Below are 17,132 nucleotides of genomic sequence, written 5' to 3'. Positions count from 1 at the left end.
GCGCGCGAACTTTTCCCGCCCGCGCGTAGATAACCTCCCACGCCCGGGAAAGACTAAGTCTACCGAGCATGCGCCTGGTGACGTCTCTCATTATTCTCCTCCCCGCCTGCTCTGAGCCCCTCCTCTTCCCTGCCAGCCTATATAAGGCATTGCACCGCCGCCATTAAACGAGACTTGATCAGGCTATTTATCTTGTCTCCATTTCTCGTGTTTTCTTGTCTCCTCCATTCCCACTCCCCCTTCCAGGGTCTGTTCGACTGTCCTGCAGGTCGGGACATTGGAGTTCAAGACCAGCCCTGGGCAACATGGCAAAACGGCATGTCTGCAAAAAATTTAAAAATTAGCTGGGCATGGTGGCGTGCACCTGTCCAGGAGTCTGAGGTGAGAGGATCACCTGAGTCCAAGGAGGTTGAGGCTGCAGTAAGTCATGATTGTACCACTGCACTCCAGTCTGGGCAACAGAGTGAAACCCTGTCTCAAAAAACAACAACAAAAACCAACATACTGGTGATTGATACTAAAAGAGGTCAACCAACTTGAGATATTGTTGTTTTATTACTTGAAGATCTCATTTAGTTGCACTACTTATAGACTTTTTTTTTTCTTGAAAATCAACAATAATCAGGGGCTGTCTGTGCTGCAGAGAATTAGAAGTGTTTCTGAGGGGCAACACAATATAGTAAATGGTCATTTACCTTTTCTGGGTCACCTTTCAGATATGATGAATGCTACAGACTAGCTCCTCAGAAAAATTCCCAAGCTGGTTAAGTAGAGTTGGGATTCCAAACCAGGAAGCCTGATTCCAGAGTCTGGGCAGGTAAGCACTGTGCTCTGCTGCCTCTCCAAATTCCTTACCACACATAGCCCCTAGGCCCTGGGTGGTCTGACTCATGCCTGCCTCACAAGGCTCCAACCACACTGGCCTCCTTCCCATTTCCCATCTGCAAGTCCTTGCTTTCAATGTTTCTCAGTCTGAAATGCACTTCCCTTTGCTGACACCTAACTGCCTGTCAGTCACAACCTGCCTCCTCAGAGAAGCCTTCCCAGACCACCCAAACTAGCAGCAATCTGCTGTCCTTCTCTCTCCATTACCTTCCCTCATTATTTTATTCAGAAGATCCAATGCTTTCTCAAATTATTTTACTTTATTATTGGTAGCCCTCCCCCACCACTGGATGAAAGCTCCTTCAGAAACAAATTCTTTTTCTTCCCCCAATAAGCCTTTTGCACTCCTAAGAAGCAAACTCTTGCCTGCCTTGTTCATAGCATCTACCTAGGCTACATATATGTACTATACATTACAATTCCTCAATAATTGAATATTAAATTATCAAATGGTAAGTCATTTCTACCAGCTGTGTTTCACTTTCCGCATGTGCCACACAAAGGAGTCAAATTAAAGTCTTTTCCTGGTCTTAACACTATGACAAAGTAGTACAGTAATACAGCAAAGCCATGTCTCAAAAGCATCTTCCTTCATAGAAAAGCAGTGGACCTGGATTCATGATGTTAAGATGCCCTCTGCTGGAACACATGAGCATTTCACAAAACATATTTTACAAACATTTCATGTGTTTTGCCACTAAGACTTATTTTTAAATTCACCACTCCAGTAATACACAGTGGACAGTAACTGACAGTAATAAGGGTGTTCGTCATTGCATCTGTCTTCCTCTTCTTAAATACAGCATATATTCAAAACATGTAGTATTTTGGCCACTCTTCATCATTAATTTCTTGTCCAGCTTTTCTAAATACCTTCTAAGATCAATATCTAATACCATACCCATTCAGGCATGGTTTATATGAATTCTTTTCACCATGGTGCTAAATGTTCAATGTAAATAGGAAAGTGAATGATATAAAATGTAGCCCAGCTTTAAGTAATTTAGTAGCCCAGAAAATCTCAAAACCTTAAATTGGATTAAGATGATCCAGGATTGCTAGTGCCCTCAGGCATCTGGCAGAAGCAAACAAAAATCCTCTCTAGAGGAAGATAACATTATACTAGACCCCAAATTATTTCTAGAAATAATTTTCCATACACAGCATCCAGCATTCATTGAAATATAACAGTACACCAAGAAAACAGCCAACGTGAACAAGAAATGACATTAACAACATGTAACAGAAACGGACTCATTGGGACTTGAGAGAGAATTACCAGGTAAATTATAAAATTGTTTGCTTAAAAGAAATTTTTTTCCACTATTGAAAACTGTTCAGTGAAAATCTGGGAGGAAACACACACACACACACACACACACACACACACACTAGAAATTCTAAAACTGGAGGGAAAAAAACGGTTAGTTTTGGTTAAACTACTAACAATTACCAAAATTAATAAGTCAATGAACAGATTTAAAAGCACCTTAATAAATAAAGAAAAAACAAAGAAAAAACATAAAAAAAGCACCTTAAACACGGCTGATATGGTTTGGCTATGTCCCCGTCCAAATCTCATCTTGAATTGTACTCTCATAATTCCCACATGTTGTGGGAGGAACCTGGTGGGAGGTAACTGAATCAGGAGGGCAAGTCTTTCCAGTGCTGTTCTTGTGATAGTGAGTAAGTCTCATGAGATCTGGGGGTTTAAAAAAGAGGAATTCTCCTGCACAAGCTCTCTCACTCTTTGCCTGCTGTTATCCATGTAAGACATGACTTGCTCCTCCTTGCCTTCTGCCATGATTGTGAGGTCTCCCCAGCCACATAGATCTGTGAGTCCAATGAAACCTCTTTTTCATCCCAGTCTTGAGTATGTCTTTATCAGCAGTGTGAAAATGGACTAATACAGTAAATTGGTGCCAGGAATGGGGTGCTGCTGAAAAGATACCTAAAAATGTGGAAGTGACTTTGGAACAGGCAGGGGTTCAAACAGTTTGGAGGGCTCAGTATAAGACAGGAAAATGTGGGAAAGTTTGGAACTTCCTAGAGACTTGTTGAATGGCTTTGCCCAAAATACTGATAGTGATATGGACAATAAAGTCCAGGTTGATGTGGTCTCAGGTGGAAATGAGAAACTTGTTGGGAACTGGAACAAAGGTGACTCTTGTTATTTTCAGCAAAGAGACTGGTGGCATTTTGCCCCTGCCCTAGAGATATGTGGAACTTTGAACTTGAGAGAGATGATTTAGGGTATCTGGCAGAAGAAATTTCTAAGTAGCAAAGCCTTCAAGAGGTGACTTGGGTGCTGTTAAAGGCATTCAGTTTTATAAGGGAAAGAAAACACGAAAGTTCAGAAAATTTGCAGCCTGACAATGCAATAGAAAAGAAAATCCCATTTTCTGAGGAGAAATTCAAGCTGGCTGCAGAAATTTGCATAAGTAACAGGGAGATGAATGTTAATCCCCAAGACAATGGGAAAAATGTCTCCAGAGCATGTCAGAGGTCTTCATGGCAGCCCCTCCCATCACAGGCCTGGATACCTAGGAGGTTTCAAGGGCTGGGCCCAGGGCCCCTGTGCTGCGTGCAGCCTAGGGGCTTGGTGCCTTGCATCCTAGCTGCTCAGCTGTGGCTGAAAGGGGCCAACACAGAGCTCGGGCCATGGCTTCAGGGGCTGCAAGCCCCAAGTCTTGGCAGCTTCCACAAAGGTGTTGAGCCTGCAAGTGTACAGAAGTCAAGGACTGGAGTTTAGGAACCTATGCCTGGATTTCAGAGATGTATGAAAATGCCTGGATATCCAGGGCAGAAGTTTGCTGCAGGGGTGGGGCCCTCATGGAGAACCTCTGCTATGGCAGTGTGGAAGGGAAATGTGGGGTTGGATTGGAGACCCCACACAGAGTCCCTAGTGGAGCTGTGAGAAGAGGGCCACTGTCCTCCAGCCCCCAGAACGGTAGATCCACCGACAGCTTGCATTGTTTGCCTGGAAAAGCCACACACACTCAACACCAGCCCATGAAAGTAGCTGGGAGGGAGGTTGTACCCTGCAAAGCTACAGGGGGCAGAGCTGTCCAAGACCATGGGACCCCACCTCTTGCATCAGCATGACCTGGATGTGAGACATGGAATCAAAGGAGATCATTTTGGAGCTTTAAGATTTGACTGCCCTGCTGGATTCTGGACTTGCATGGGGCCTGTAGCCCTTTTGTTTGGCCAATTTCTCCTATTTGCAATGGCTGTATTTATCCAATCCCTGTACCCCCACTGCCATCTAGGAAGTAACTAACTTGCTTTTGATTTTACAGGCTCATAGGCAGAAGGGACTTGCCTTGTCTCAGATGAGACTTTGACTGTGACTTTTAAGTTAATGCTGAAATGAGTTAAGACTTTGGGGGACTGTTGGGAAGGCATGATTGGTTTTGAAATGTGAGGACATGAAATTTAGGAGGCGCCAGGGGCAGAATGATATGGTTTGGCTCTATGTCCCCACTCAAACCTCATCTTGAATTGTACTCCCATAATTCCCACATGTTGTGGGAAGGACCAAGTGGGAGGTAATTGAATCATGGGGGCAGATCTTTCCCATGCTGTTCTTGTGATAGTGAATAAGTCTCACAAGATCTGATGGTTTTAAAAGGAGGAGTTCCCCTGCACAAGCTCTCTCTCTTTTTGCCTGCTGCCATCCATGCAAGACGTGACTTGCTCTTCCTTGCCTTCCACCATGATTGTGAGGCCTCCCCGGCCAGGTGGAACTGTAAGTCCATTAAAACCTCTTTCTTCCCAGTCATGGGTATCTCTTATCGGCAGCGTGAAAACGGACTGATACAATAACTAAAGAAGAAAATCACAAGTTGAAAGACAGAAGAAACTACACAGAAAGATGACACATACAGAACAGATAGTAAGAGACATACAAGTGAGGAAGACTAACATAAGTAACTGGAACCATGGAATGAAAAGAGATGGAACTCAGCAGAAGCAAAATCTAGTGGCTAAAATGTCCCAGAATTGATGACATTGGTCCACGTAGTCAAGATGTACAAAAAAATCCTAAACAGAATAAATAAATAGAAATCAGAGCCAAATACATCACAAAAACTAAAGAGAAAAATCAGTTGGGTGGGGAGAGGGGGCAGGCTATGTGGGAGATAATCTTTGAAAGACTAGCAGTTAGAATGAAATAGCTGAATTCTCAATAGCAACAATGGAATCCAGAAGACAGTGGAACAGTACCTTTCAACATGAGGAAAGAATAACCACCAAGCTAGAATTCCATACTCAGTGAAAACATCCTTCAAGGTTGAAGTTTAAGTAAAAACATTCATAGACAAACAAAAATAGAACTTGCTACTAGCAGACCCATGTTAACGCAAATACTAAATGGTGTTTTAGGCGGAAGAAAACCATCTCAGGAGACCAGTTGGAGATGCAGGAAAAGAAAAATGAATATTATTTATTAAATAAAAATATTGGCCGGGCGCCGTGGCTCAAGCCTGTAATCCCAGCACTTTGGGAGGCCGAGACGGGGGGATCACGAGGTCAGGAGATCGAGACCATCCTGGCTAACACGGTGAAACCCCGTCTCTACTAAAAATACAACCAACTAGCCGGGCGAGGTGGCGGGCGCCTGTAGTCCCAGCTACTCAGGATGCTGAGGCAGGAGAATGGCGTGAACCTGGGAGGCGGAGCTTGCAGTGAGCTGAGATCCGGTCACTGCACTCCAGCCTGGGCGACAGAGCTAGACTCTGTCTCAAAAAAAAAAAAAAATATTGTTGGCTGAATGCGGTGGCTCAAGCCTATAATCCCAGCACTCTGGGAGGCCAAGGTGGGTGGATCACCTGAGGTCAGGAGTTCAAGACCCGCCTGGCCAACAGGGTGAAACTCCATCTCTACTAAAAACACAAAAATTAGCTGGGCATGGTGGCACACACCTGTAATCCAGCTACTTGGGAGGCTGAGACAGGAGAGTTGCTCCAACCCAGGAGGCAGAGGTTGCAGTGAGCCAAGATTGTGCCACTGCCCTCCAGCCTGGGTGACAGGGTGAGACTCCATCTCAAAAAAAAAAAAATTGTCTTGTGGTGTTTGAAATACAGTTGTCCCTTCAAACCCTCGTGAAATTGGTTCCAGCATCTTGATGTGCAGATGCTCAAGTCCCTGAAATAAAATGGTGTAGCATTTGCACATAACCTATGCATGTCCTTCTGTATCATCTCTAGGTTACTAATGCTAATATTATAATACCTAATACAATGTAAATACTATATAAATAGTTGTATTGGCCTTTTATTTGTATTATTTTTAATTGTTATATTGTTACTTTTAATTTTTTTTCCTAATACTTTTGATTCAAAATTGGTTGAATGTGCAGATGTGGAATCCACAGTAAAGACAGCCAACTGTATACCAAAGGACAATAATAGCATATAGGATGGGCGCATGAAATGCAAGTGTTCTAAGAAATTTGTATTATCCCTGTAGAGAGGTTAAAAGTTTCAAGTACATACAACTTTTTGCTTTTCCTTTTTTTTTCAACTGGACACAAGGCTCTCACTCTGTTACTCAGGCTGTAGTGCAGTGGTGTAATCATAGCTCACTGCACCCTCAAACACCTGGGCTCAAGCAATCAGTCATCCCACCACAGCCTCCCAAGTAGTTGGGACTAGGGAGCACATCACCACACCCAGCTAATTTTTTTTTTTGGTAGAGATGGGATCGCACTACATTGCCCAGGCTGGTCTCAAACTCCTGGGCTAAAGTGATCCTCCCACCTTGGCCTCCCAAAGTGCTGGGATTACAGGTGTGAGCCACTGAGCCTAGTCAACGTAAGACATTGATAAATAAAGGATGTATGCTATAATTTCTACAAGTATTGATAATAGTAAAAGCTTATAACTTTCAAACTAACAAGAAAAGAAATGAAAAAATAGAAAATTTTCAATCACTACAAAAGAAAACGCCAAGAGAAAAGTAAACAGAACAGGTAGGGCAAAGAGAAAGCACATAGAAAAGAAGGTAAATTTAAATCTAAATATGTGTCAGTGATTGTTTAATGTAATTGGAATAAATGCTTCAGTTTAAAGCCAAAACACAGGCAGAATAGATGAAAAAATAAAACCAAAGTCATAACACTGATAGTAAGTGATTCCAGACCTCAAGCCTCAGTACAACACAGGCTCAAGTTATAACCGCAAGGCTTAAAAAAGTTGTGATAAAAGCCAGGCATGGTAACTCACACCTGTAATCCCAGTAATTTAGGAGTCCGAGGCAGAAGGATCACCTGAGCCCAAGAGTTTGAGGCCGGTCTGCATAACACAGTGAGATTTCTGTCTCTACAAAATATACAAAAATGAGCCAGATGTGGTGGCACGCATCAGCAGTCCCAGCGACTCCGGACGCTGACTGCGATGGGAGGGTCACTTGAACCCGGAATATCAAGGCTGCAGTGAATCATGATTGTGCCACTGCACTCCAGCCTGGGCAACAGAGCAAGACACTGTCTCTAAAATAAATAAATAAATAAAAATTAAAGAAGAGCTTCTAATCCAAACAACATTACCTGCAGCAGCCAGATGAGCTGTCACCTCATCAGCTGCTGTGGAGTTGAGTATATCTGAGTCATCGTAAGAGGTGTCCTCAGGAGAAGAAGGCGAGTCTTCATCAGCACTCAGCATACTGTGCTCAGTGTAAGTAGCCACATGGACCTGCTGCACTTGCTGGGCCACCGCATGTGCTTCTATGGTAGCCATATGTTCGGTTTGGGTCACTCCGTGTTCCTCCATGAAGTTCTACTGTCAGACAAAGAAGAAAAAGAACAGGATTCAGTGTGTAATATAACACAATGCTTAAACTAAGAGATATTTTCTTCAAGATCAGAGGAACCTTGACAAACTTCCAATTTCGCTACTTACCATGCCATACCAAGTCATAGGAAATGGGAAGCACCACTCAAGTGTGACATAAAAATGACAGAGTGGTGTTCCTTATGTGACACCATTTTGATGGAAATTCGCTGTACTAATTTTATACCTCAGATCACAAAACAACAGATACCCTTAATAATAAAAAGACATTCAAATATAACAATAAAAAGATACTCAAGATACCTCAGTGACTAGCATTTGACCTTGTGGACATAAAAACACTTAGTAAATAAGTGAAATACTTAACATTTTCTCTGTATGTCAAAGACAAGTGAGAAGTCAACTTTTTTCCCAAAAATTCAAATTGGTCTTTCTCCTTATAAAACTGCTTCTTGAGGGCATGGCAGCACGTGCCTGTAGTCCCAGCACTTTGAGAGGCCCAGGCAGGTGGATCACCTGAGGTCAGGAGTTTGAGACCAGCCTGGCCAACATGGCAAAACCCTGTCTCTATTAAAAATACAAAAAAATTAGCCGGACGTGGTGGCGGGCGCCTGTAATCCCAGCTACTTGGGAGGCTGAGGCAGGAGAAGTGCTTGAACCCGGGAAGTAGAGGTTGCAGTGAGCCAAGGTTGTGCCATTGTACTCCAGCCTGGGCGACAGAGCAAGACTCGGTCTCAAAAACAAACAAATTCCCTACCCCTCAAAAAAACAAAAAACTGCTTCCTTTAAACCCCAAAATGATACAGTAATTTATAAAGCAGTAAACTTAAAAGTTGGCTCTTCTATCACACTTATAATCTCCACTCCTCCCCACCCCAGAAGTTCATTATTTTGAAAATAAATTTGGAGCATACATACATAGATTTAAAATAAAACAGGTTCATATTATACATATTGTCTTTTTCATATTACAATATATCTGGACATTGTTGCATGTCAAAACATACAGATCTACCATATCTTTTTCAAAGAGCTGCATACTTTATTATATCCATGTGTCATAATTTATATAACCAGTCACCTGCTCATCAAATATGCTTCCAAGTTTTTGCTGTTATAAAATAAACATCAATGCAGTATAAAATTTGTCCTTGTATATAAAATTTTATATATTAGTTCTTCAAAAAAAATCAAAAATAGAACTACCACATGATCCAGTTATTCCACTTCTGGATATATATACCCAGAAAAAACTGAAAGTAGGATCTTGAATAGACATCTGTACACCCATGTTCATAGCAGCTTTATTCACAACAGCCAAAACATGGAAGCAACCCAAGTGACCATTGATGAATGCATGGGTTAAAAAAAAAAGTGGTATACACGTACCACCTATTACTCAGTCTTAAAAAGGAAGAAAACGCTAATTAGAAAGAGGGGAATTTCCTCAACCTGATAAAGAACAGCTACAAAAAACCTACTATTAACATCATACTTAGTTGTGAAAAACTAGAAGCTTTCCCATTAAGATTACGAAGAAGGCTGGGCGAGGTGGCTCACACCTGTAATCCCAGCACTTTGGGAGGCCAAGGGAGGTGGATCACCTGAAGTAAGGAGTTCGGGACCAGCCTGGCCAACATGGAAAATATACTAAATATACTGTCTCTACTAAAAATACAAAAATTAGCCAGGCGTGGTGGTACACATCTGTAATCCTAGCTACTCAGGAGGCTGAGGCAGGAGAATTGCTTGAACCTAGGAGGTAGAGGTTGCAGTGAGCTGAGATCATGCCACTACACCACACTCCAGCCTGGGTGACACAGCAATGGCGGGACTCTGTCTCAAAAAAAAAGGTCAGGAAGAAGACAAGGAAATCGCCTCTCACCACTTCTTTTTAACATTGTACTGGAAGTCCTAACCAATGCAATAAGATTTTTAAAAAAGAAATAAAGGGTACCCTGATTGGGAAGGAAGAAATAGAACTGTCTTTCTTCATGGATGACATGGTTGTTGATGTAGAAAATCCAAAATAATCAATAAAAAAACTCCTGGAACTAGTAAGTAATTACAGCAAGGTTGCAGGGACAAGGTTAATTGTTTTTCTAGATACTAGAAATGAATAAGTGGAATCTGAAATTAAATTAAAAACACAATACCATTTACATTTGTACCACCAAAAAGTGAAATACTGAGTAAGGTATAAATCTAACAAAATATGTACAAGATGTATATGAAAACAAATACAAAACTCTGATGAAAGTAATCAAATAAAAACTAAATAGAGATATTCCATGTTCATGGATAGAAAGACACAATACTGTCAAGATGTCAGTTCTTCCAACCTCATCTCTAGATTCAACACTGTCCCAATCAAAATCCCAGCAAGTTATTTTGTGGATATCAACAAACTGACACTAAAGTTTACATGGAGAGGCAAGAGACCCAGAACAGCCAAAAAAAAATATTGAAATAACACAATCAGAAGACTGATACCGCACAACTTTAAGACTTACCATAAACCTACAGTAATCAAGACAGTCTGGTATTGGTGAAACAACAGAGAAATAGACCAATGTAACAGAAGGGAGAGTCCAGAAATAGACCCACATAAATACAGCCAGCTGATCTCTGAGAAAGGAGCAAAGGCAATACATTAGTTTGGCAAAATTAGTCTTTTCAATGAATGGTGCTGGAACAAGTGAACAATCACACACCAAAAAAAAAAAAAAAAAAAAAGAAATCTAGACACAGACCTTACACCCTTCACAAGAACTAATACAAAATGGATCATAAACCTAAATGTAAAATGCAAAACCATAAAACTCCTAGAAGATAACATAGGAGAAAATCTAGTTGACCTTGGGTACGGCAATGACTTTTAAGATATAATGCCAAAGGCACAATCCATAAAAGCAAAAATCGATAAGCTGGACTCCATTAAAACAAGAAACTTCTGTCCTGTGAAAGACACTGCCAAAAGAATCAGAAGACAGGATATAGATAGGGAGGAAATGTTTGTAAAAGATGAATCAGAAGGATTGTTATCCAAAATAAGGAATTCTTAAAACTCAACAATAAGAAAATGAACCCGATTAAAAAAAGGCAAAACACCTGAAGAGATCTCACCAAAGAAGATATATAGATGGTACATAAGCATATGAAAAGATGCTCAACATCATATGTCATGGGAGAATTACAAATTAAAACAATAAGATATCACCACGCATCTATTTAAATATCGAAAACTCGAAAGATTGACAACACCAAACACTGTTGAGGATGTGGAGCAACAGGAACTCTCATTCATTGCTGGTGGGAATGCAACATAGTACAGCCACTTTGGAAGACAGTGTGGCAGTCTGTTATAAAAGTAAACGTACTCTTACCATACAATCCAGCCATTACACTCCTTTGTATTTACCCAAGGGAGTTGAAAACTTACATCCACATAAAAACCTGCACATGGATGTTTATAATTTTATTCATAATTGACCAAACTTGGAAGCACCAAAATGTCCTTCCGTAGGTGAATGGATAAACTGTGGTACATCCAGACAATAGAATATCATTCAGCACTAAAAAGAAATGAGCTTTCAAGCTATGAGAAAATGTAGAAGAAGCTTAAATGCATATTGCTAAGTGAAAAAAGCCAATATGAAAACGCTATACACTTATGATTCCAATCACATGGCCTTCTGGAAAAGCAAAACTATGGGGATGGTAAAAAGATTAGAGGTTACCAAGGATTAGGGGGAAGTGAGGGATGAACAGGCAGAGCACAGAGGATTTTCAGGGCAGTGAAACTACTCTATATGACAAAATAATGGTGGATATGGGTATACATTTGTTCAAATACATAGAACGTAAAATACCATGAAGGAACCCTAATGTAAACTATGGACTTCGGGTAATAACTATGTGCCAATGTGGGCTCAACAATTGGAACCAAATGTACCACTCTGGTGCAGGATGTTGATAGTGGGGGAGCTGTACAAGTGTAAGGGAGAGAAGTATAGGGGAACTCAATTTTATAGAGAGAACTCAATTTTGCTGTGAACTTAAAACTGCTCCAAAAAATAGTCTTATTTAAAATCAGTTTTTTAAAAAACGAAATTCTGACTCATGCTACAACATGGATCAACCTCGAGGATATTCTGCTCAGTGAAATGAGCCAGCCACAAAAAAGAACAAATACTGTATGATTCTACTTATATGAGGCACCTAGAGTAGTCAAATTCATAAAGACAGAAAGTAGACTAGTAGTTGCCAGGGGCTGGGAGAACAGAGTTTCAGTTCTGCAAGATAAAGACTTCCGGAGATTGGCTGCACAACAGTGTGAATGTACTTAACACTACTGAACCTTATGCCTAAAAATGATTATGATGGTAAATTTATTGTTATGTATATTTTACAACTAACTTTCAAAAATCACCCTATATACCAGTGTAATTTCTGTGCAAAGAAGTGACTAATCTAGCCGGGCGCAGTGGCTCACACCTGTAATCCCAGCACTTTGGGAGGCCAAGGCAGGCAGATGACGAGGTCAGGAGATCAAGACTATCCTGGCTAGCATGGTGAAACCCCATCTGTACTAAAAAAATACAAAAAATTAGCTGAGCATGGTGGCGGGCGCCTGTAGTCCCAGCTACTCAGGAGGCTGAGGCATGAGATTGGCGTGAACCCGGGAGGCAGAGCTTGCAGCGAGCTGAGATGCACCACTGCACTCTAGCCTGGGCGACAGAGCAAGACTCTGTCGCAAAAAAATAAATAAACAAATAAAAATACATTTAAAAAAAAGAAGTGACTAATCTTACAGTAGAATAATATAACCAGCCTGTATTATCTTTATTAAAAATTTTGTATACTATTTGATGATTATTTTAAAAAATAAATTATTTTAAGAATAATAAACTCTTGAAAGTAAATTGCTGGGTCAAAAGGCATACATATTTCAAATTTTGATGTATATTGAAAAGCTGAGTGCTTTAGTTGTACAGTAACACTAATACAAATGTACTCTACTTGTATTAATACAAACGCACACAAACATATACACACATTTAAAATTTGACTATCATGTAACAGTATATAGCACTATACATCTGGAGTTTACCAAAAAATCTCAAACATACAGATATAGAAATATGACCTCTATGGCTACATGTAAAAAGAACGTAATTATTTATTTATGTAAAATATTTATCTTATTTTGTCCTACTCTATTATAGAAGCCTTTCTCCATCTTGAGATCTTTTGATTCTAAAATCCTTTGTTCCTCTGAGTAACTGCTCTCTTAAACTAATCCTGCTATGTCTTTATTCTTTAGGTGATTTGTTTCTATGTAGATAACCAAATTTTCAGTTTTCTGAGGTCTTTGAAAACATGGTAAAATGTGAACATTTGGAAAATCTGGGTAAAGGATACATGAGAATTCTTTGTACAATTCTTGCAACTTTTTCCAAAGTCTGATATTATGGCAAAATTAGAAAAGAATGTTTAAGCTACCTGATAAGCTACCCTTCCATATCCTGTTTTATGTGAGTTTCAGAATATCCAAGGGAATATATCTTAGCCCCCAGATTTGTACTAATCTAAAACAATTTCACACACTAAGTCACACAATTAAATATATATGAGAGAAAGATACCATTAAAATGCTATTTTCCATCCATTTCACTGTTCTTTGAGACAAACTGCTTAGGGCATTTTAGAATTCTGGGTACTTCAAAATTATTTTTAAATGATTTGGGATTAGATGGCACCTAACTGCTTTTCAAAGGGATTTGTAGGCTATGCACTTGGCATAATGGATTTCAATTATTTGCTCCAGAATGCAGTTCACAGCATGAATCAATAGGGCTGTCTGCTTCGCAGGCTTGCCATTTCTGCCTAGAGCCTCATCTCTTTCCACCTCTCTCCCTATCCCATTCTTTGGCCTCTCTAACCAATTTTGTTTTTTTTTGAGACAGAGTCTCACTCTGTTGCCCAGGCTGGAGGGCAGTGGTGTGATCTTGGCTCACTGCAACCTCCACCAACCTGGGTTCAAGCAATTCTCGTGCCTCAGCCTCCCAAGTAGCTAGGATTACAGGTGCACCACCAAGCCCAGCTGATTTTTGTATTTTTAGCAGAGACGGGGTTTTACCATATTGGCCAGGCTGGTCTCGAACTCTTGACCTCAGGTGATCCACCTACCTCAGTCTCCCAAAGTGCTGGGATTACAGGCATGAGCCATCACGCCCGGCCTCTCTAACCATTTTTATTCAGTACACTCTGTGAAAAGCAAAGGCAAAGGTATTTCTGACTTCTTTTAACTAGAATGGGATACTTATGAATGATACAGTGTTTCCATAAAATCATAAAGGAAGCAGCCTGGTTAATGCCAGGTATGACTGATATGTCATATGACATATTGCTGGACATCATCAGACCCCACTCTCCCAAGTCAATTTAGTGAAGCATTTTAGCATTCCTCCATGAGGAGTTAGATTCCCTGGATAGTTGAAGTGATGCGAACTGTCAATAGGTAAAAACATATTAAATATTCTCCATTTTATAAAACAGCACAGTCTATCACCAAGATATCCGGAACCCCTGGACAAGTTACTTAATCTCTAAGCTACAATACTATCTTTTTTTTTCTTTTTTCTTTTCTTTTTTTTTTTTTGAGACAGAGTCTCGCTCTGTTGCCCCAGGCTGGAGTGCAGTGGCCGATCTCAGCTCACTGCAAGCTCCGCCTCCCGGGTTTACGCCATTCTCCTGCCTCAGCCTCCCGAGTAGCTGGGACTACAGGCGCCCGCCACCTCGCCCAGCTAGTTTTTTGTATTTTTTAGTAGAGACGGGGTTTCACGGTATTAGCCAGGATGGTCTCGATCTCCTGACCTCGTGATCCACCCGTCTCGGCCTCCCAAAGTGCTGGGATTACAGGCTTGAGCCACCGCGCCCGGACTCTATCTTTTTTTTCTAATAAAAAAAAAAATGACTACCTATTCTCAAAAGGATGATATGAGGATTAAATGAGATAATCCAAATAAAGTCAGGAACACAGTGACCAGCAGTAAGTGCCTGACATTAATGATGATGATGACGCCAGAATCTCTGTGTCTTCCTGATTCTATCCTTCTTGACTCATTCCTTGACTAGTCTCACAAGCACTGGGCCTCAATTTCTTCATTTCTAAATTAGACAGTCATCTCTGAGGATAGTTTTCTTAACTGTGTGTAAGAGACTGAATCAGGGATCTAAAAAAGCCCTATGTTAACTCCAGCAACTGAAATACTGTTCTCCTAGACATAAAATAAGGGAAACTATAGGAAACCAAGGCCCCTAGCATAATTTCACAAAACAGTGCACAAAATGAAGAGGCAGCAGATGGACCTGAGAGTGATTCCTCTGAACTGATATAAAAAGTAAGATGAAAGCGCTGGCAACACATAATGACCTGTGACCCAATACCACATTCAAATAAAACAGCATATATATCACCCAGAGCCAGTGGTGTTCAGCAGATTAGTCAATACTTCATTTAAAAAAAAAAAGAAAAAAGAAAAAAATTCCCCCAAACAATAACTTAACATGGTAACAATTTTACTAAAACCTTTCTTACCCTGCATCATTACCTGGGGTGCAATATATCCTATATCTAAAGATCCTTCTTGGCCAGACACAGCGGCTCACACTTGTAATCCCAGCACTTTGGAAGGCCGAGGTGGGAGGATCACTTACGTCCAGGAGTTCGAGACAAGCCTGGGCAATGTAGGGAGACCCCGTCTTTACAAAAAATGAAAAATTAGCTGGGCACAATGGCACGTGCCTATAGCCCAGCTACTCAGGAGGCTAAGGCAAGAGGATTGCTTGAGCCTGGAAGGACAAGGCTTCAGTGAGCCAAGATTGCACCACTGCACTCTGTGTGAGTGACAGAGTGAGACCCTGTCTCTTAAAAAAAAATTAAATTAAGAAGTCCTTCTTTATTATATAAACTACAAGAGGTTGGGGTAGGTGTAATCTGGTACAGAAGAGTTCCTACTTTTGTCTCTCTAGGCCAGTATAGGTGGGTTAGTGGAAGAAAACACAGAAAAAGATTGTCTTGGTCCAGAGCACCCTGGTACTTGTAGTCAGTAATACCTAAAGAGCTACTGGAATTTGAAGGAAATGTCCAAAGGAGTTAAATTTAGTCTAATCCACACATAATAGATGAGATTAAGTGTAGAGTATTTTAAAAATCAAAGCAGAAAGAAGAGCAGGCCAGGAAATCTAATCAAAGTGTAACTAAATGTAAAAGAAAGCATTAGTCTAATCAATAGCATTATCATATCAAAAGAGAAACCATAAGAACTGCCTAAGGGAAAATCTGACACCTACCCTCCGTCTACAGTCCAAACGCAGGGGAAAAAAAAAACCTAGGCAGGCTCAACTTACATTCTTGGACATATCCAGAATATAAACTGCATAACTAGGATAGAAATTTTACCCTTTTTCAAGAAGCCTAAAGAAGCCTAAAGTCAACTATAGGGTTTGCTTCTCCGGGGGATACTAAGGTAATGGATGGAAATCTCACCACAGCAGTAAAAATTAAAAACAATTCCACAGCTCAAGTCAGAGTGAAAATAGAAGCAAAGTAAAATGTGCCTTAATTCTGAGTAAAAATTGAACATAAGAAAAGAAGAATCCATTTGACCCAGGATAATTCTCTTTCAAAGAGTGTATGAGTGATGATATCTGACATGGAGAGAAAAAAATTATCCTCCCACACCACTGGGCTGGCTCCACAGTTGGAAAAAAAAAAATGAAGCTATAGTTGTATATGTAGTCCCATCTCCAGACTCCAACTACAGACCAAAATACAGAAAATGAAATACAACACAAAACAGAAGGTAAAAGTTATGAACCATGACAATGAAAAAGCAAAGATAAGGCTGACAGAAATCTGGAGGCGGGAAAGGGGCAGAGAGGTGAAAGAATGACTAGAGTATTAATATCCTATCCTTACATGGTGATGGAGTCAGGAGACACTATCAGGAGGAGATGGAAATAGTATTACAATGTAACTATCAACAGCAGAAGCGAAAGAAAAAGTACCAAAAAAATAAGTACCTTATATTCCATAAAAGAAAGTCAACCCGGGCGCTGTGGCTCACGCCTGTAATCCTAGCACTTTGGGAGGCCGAGGCTGGCAGGGCGGATCACAAGGTCAGGAGGTAGAGACCATCCTGGCTAACACCGTGAAACCCCGTCTCTACTAAAAATACAAAAAAATTAGCCGGGCGTGGTGGGGGGCGCCTGTAGTCCCAGCTACTCGGGCGGCTGAGGCAGGGGAAAGGCGTGAACCCGGGAGGTGGAGCTTGCAGTGGGTCGAGATTAAGTCACTGCACTCCAGCCTGGGCGACAGAGTGAGACTCCGTCTCAAAAAAAAAAAAAAAAAAAAAAAAAAAAAAAAAAAACAAAAATCCCCCC

The 17,132-nt window shown here is 40.7% G+C and overlaps 1 protein-coding gene across 1 annotated transcript in view; it reads right to left on the bottom strand.

The window, feature by feature from the left end:
* The window catches only part of NRF1 (nuclear respiratory factor 1), a 156,135-nt gene that overhangs the window by 98,017 nt on the left and 40,986 nt on the right, over positions 1-17,132 (bottom strand). Inside the window, exon 2 of the mRNA XM_017875098.1 lies at positions 7,439-7,670. Coding sequence (XP_017730587.1) covers positions 7,439-7,661 — 223 coding nt within the window. The 5' untranslated portion in view covers positions 7,662-7,670. The remainder of the gene's footprint in view (positions 1-7,438; positions 7,671-17,132) is intronic.

The sequence above is a fragment of the Rhinopithecus bieti genome, unplaced genomic scaffold, assembly GCF_001698545.2.
Source record: "Rhinopithecus bieti isolate Rb0 unplaced genomic scaffold, ASM169854v2 scaffold_8783, whole genome shotgun sequence".
Lineage (NCBI taxonomy): Eukaryota > Metazoa > Chordata > Mammalia > Primates > Cercopithecidae > Rhinopithecus > Rhinopithecus bieti.
The sequence above is the reverse complement of the archived record's forward strand: the minus strand, read 5'-3'. Positions and strand labels throughout refer to the sequence as shown.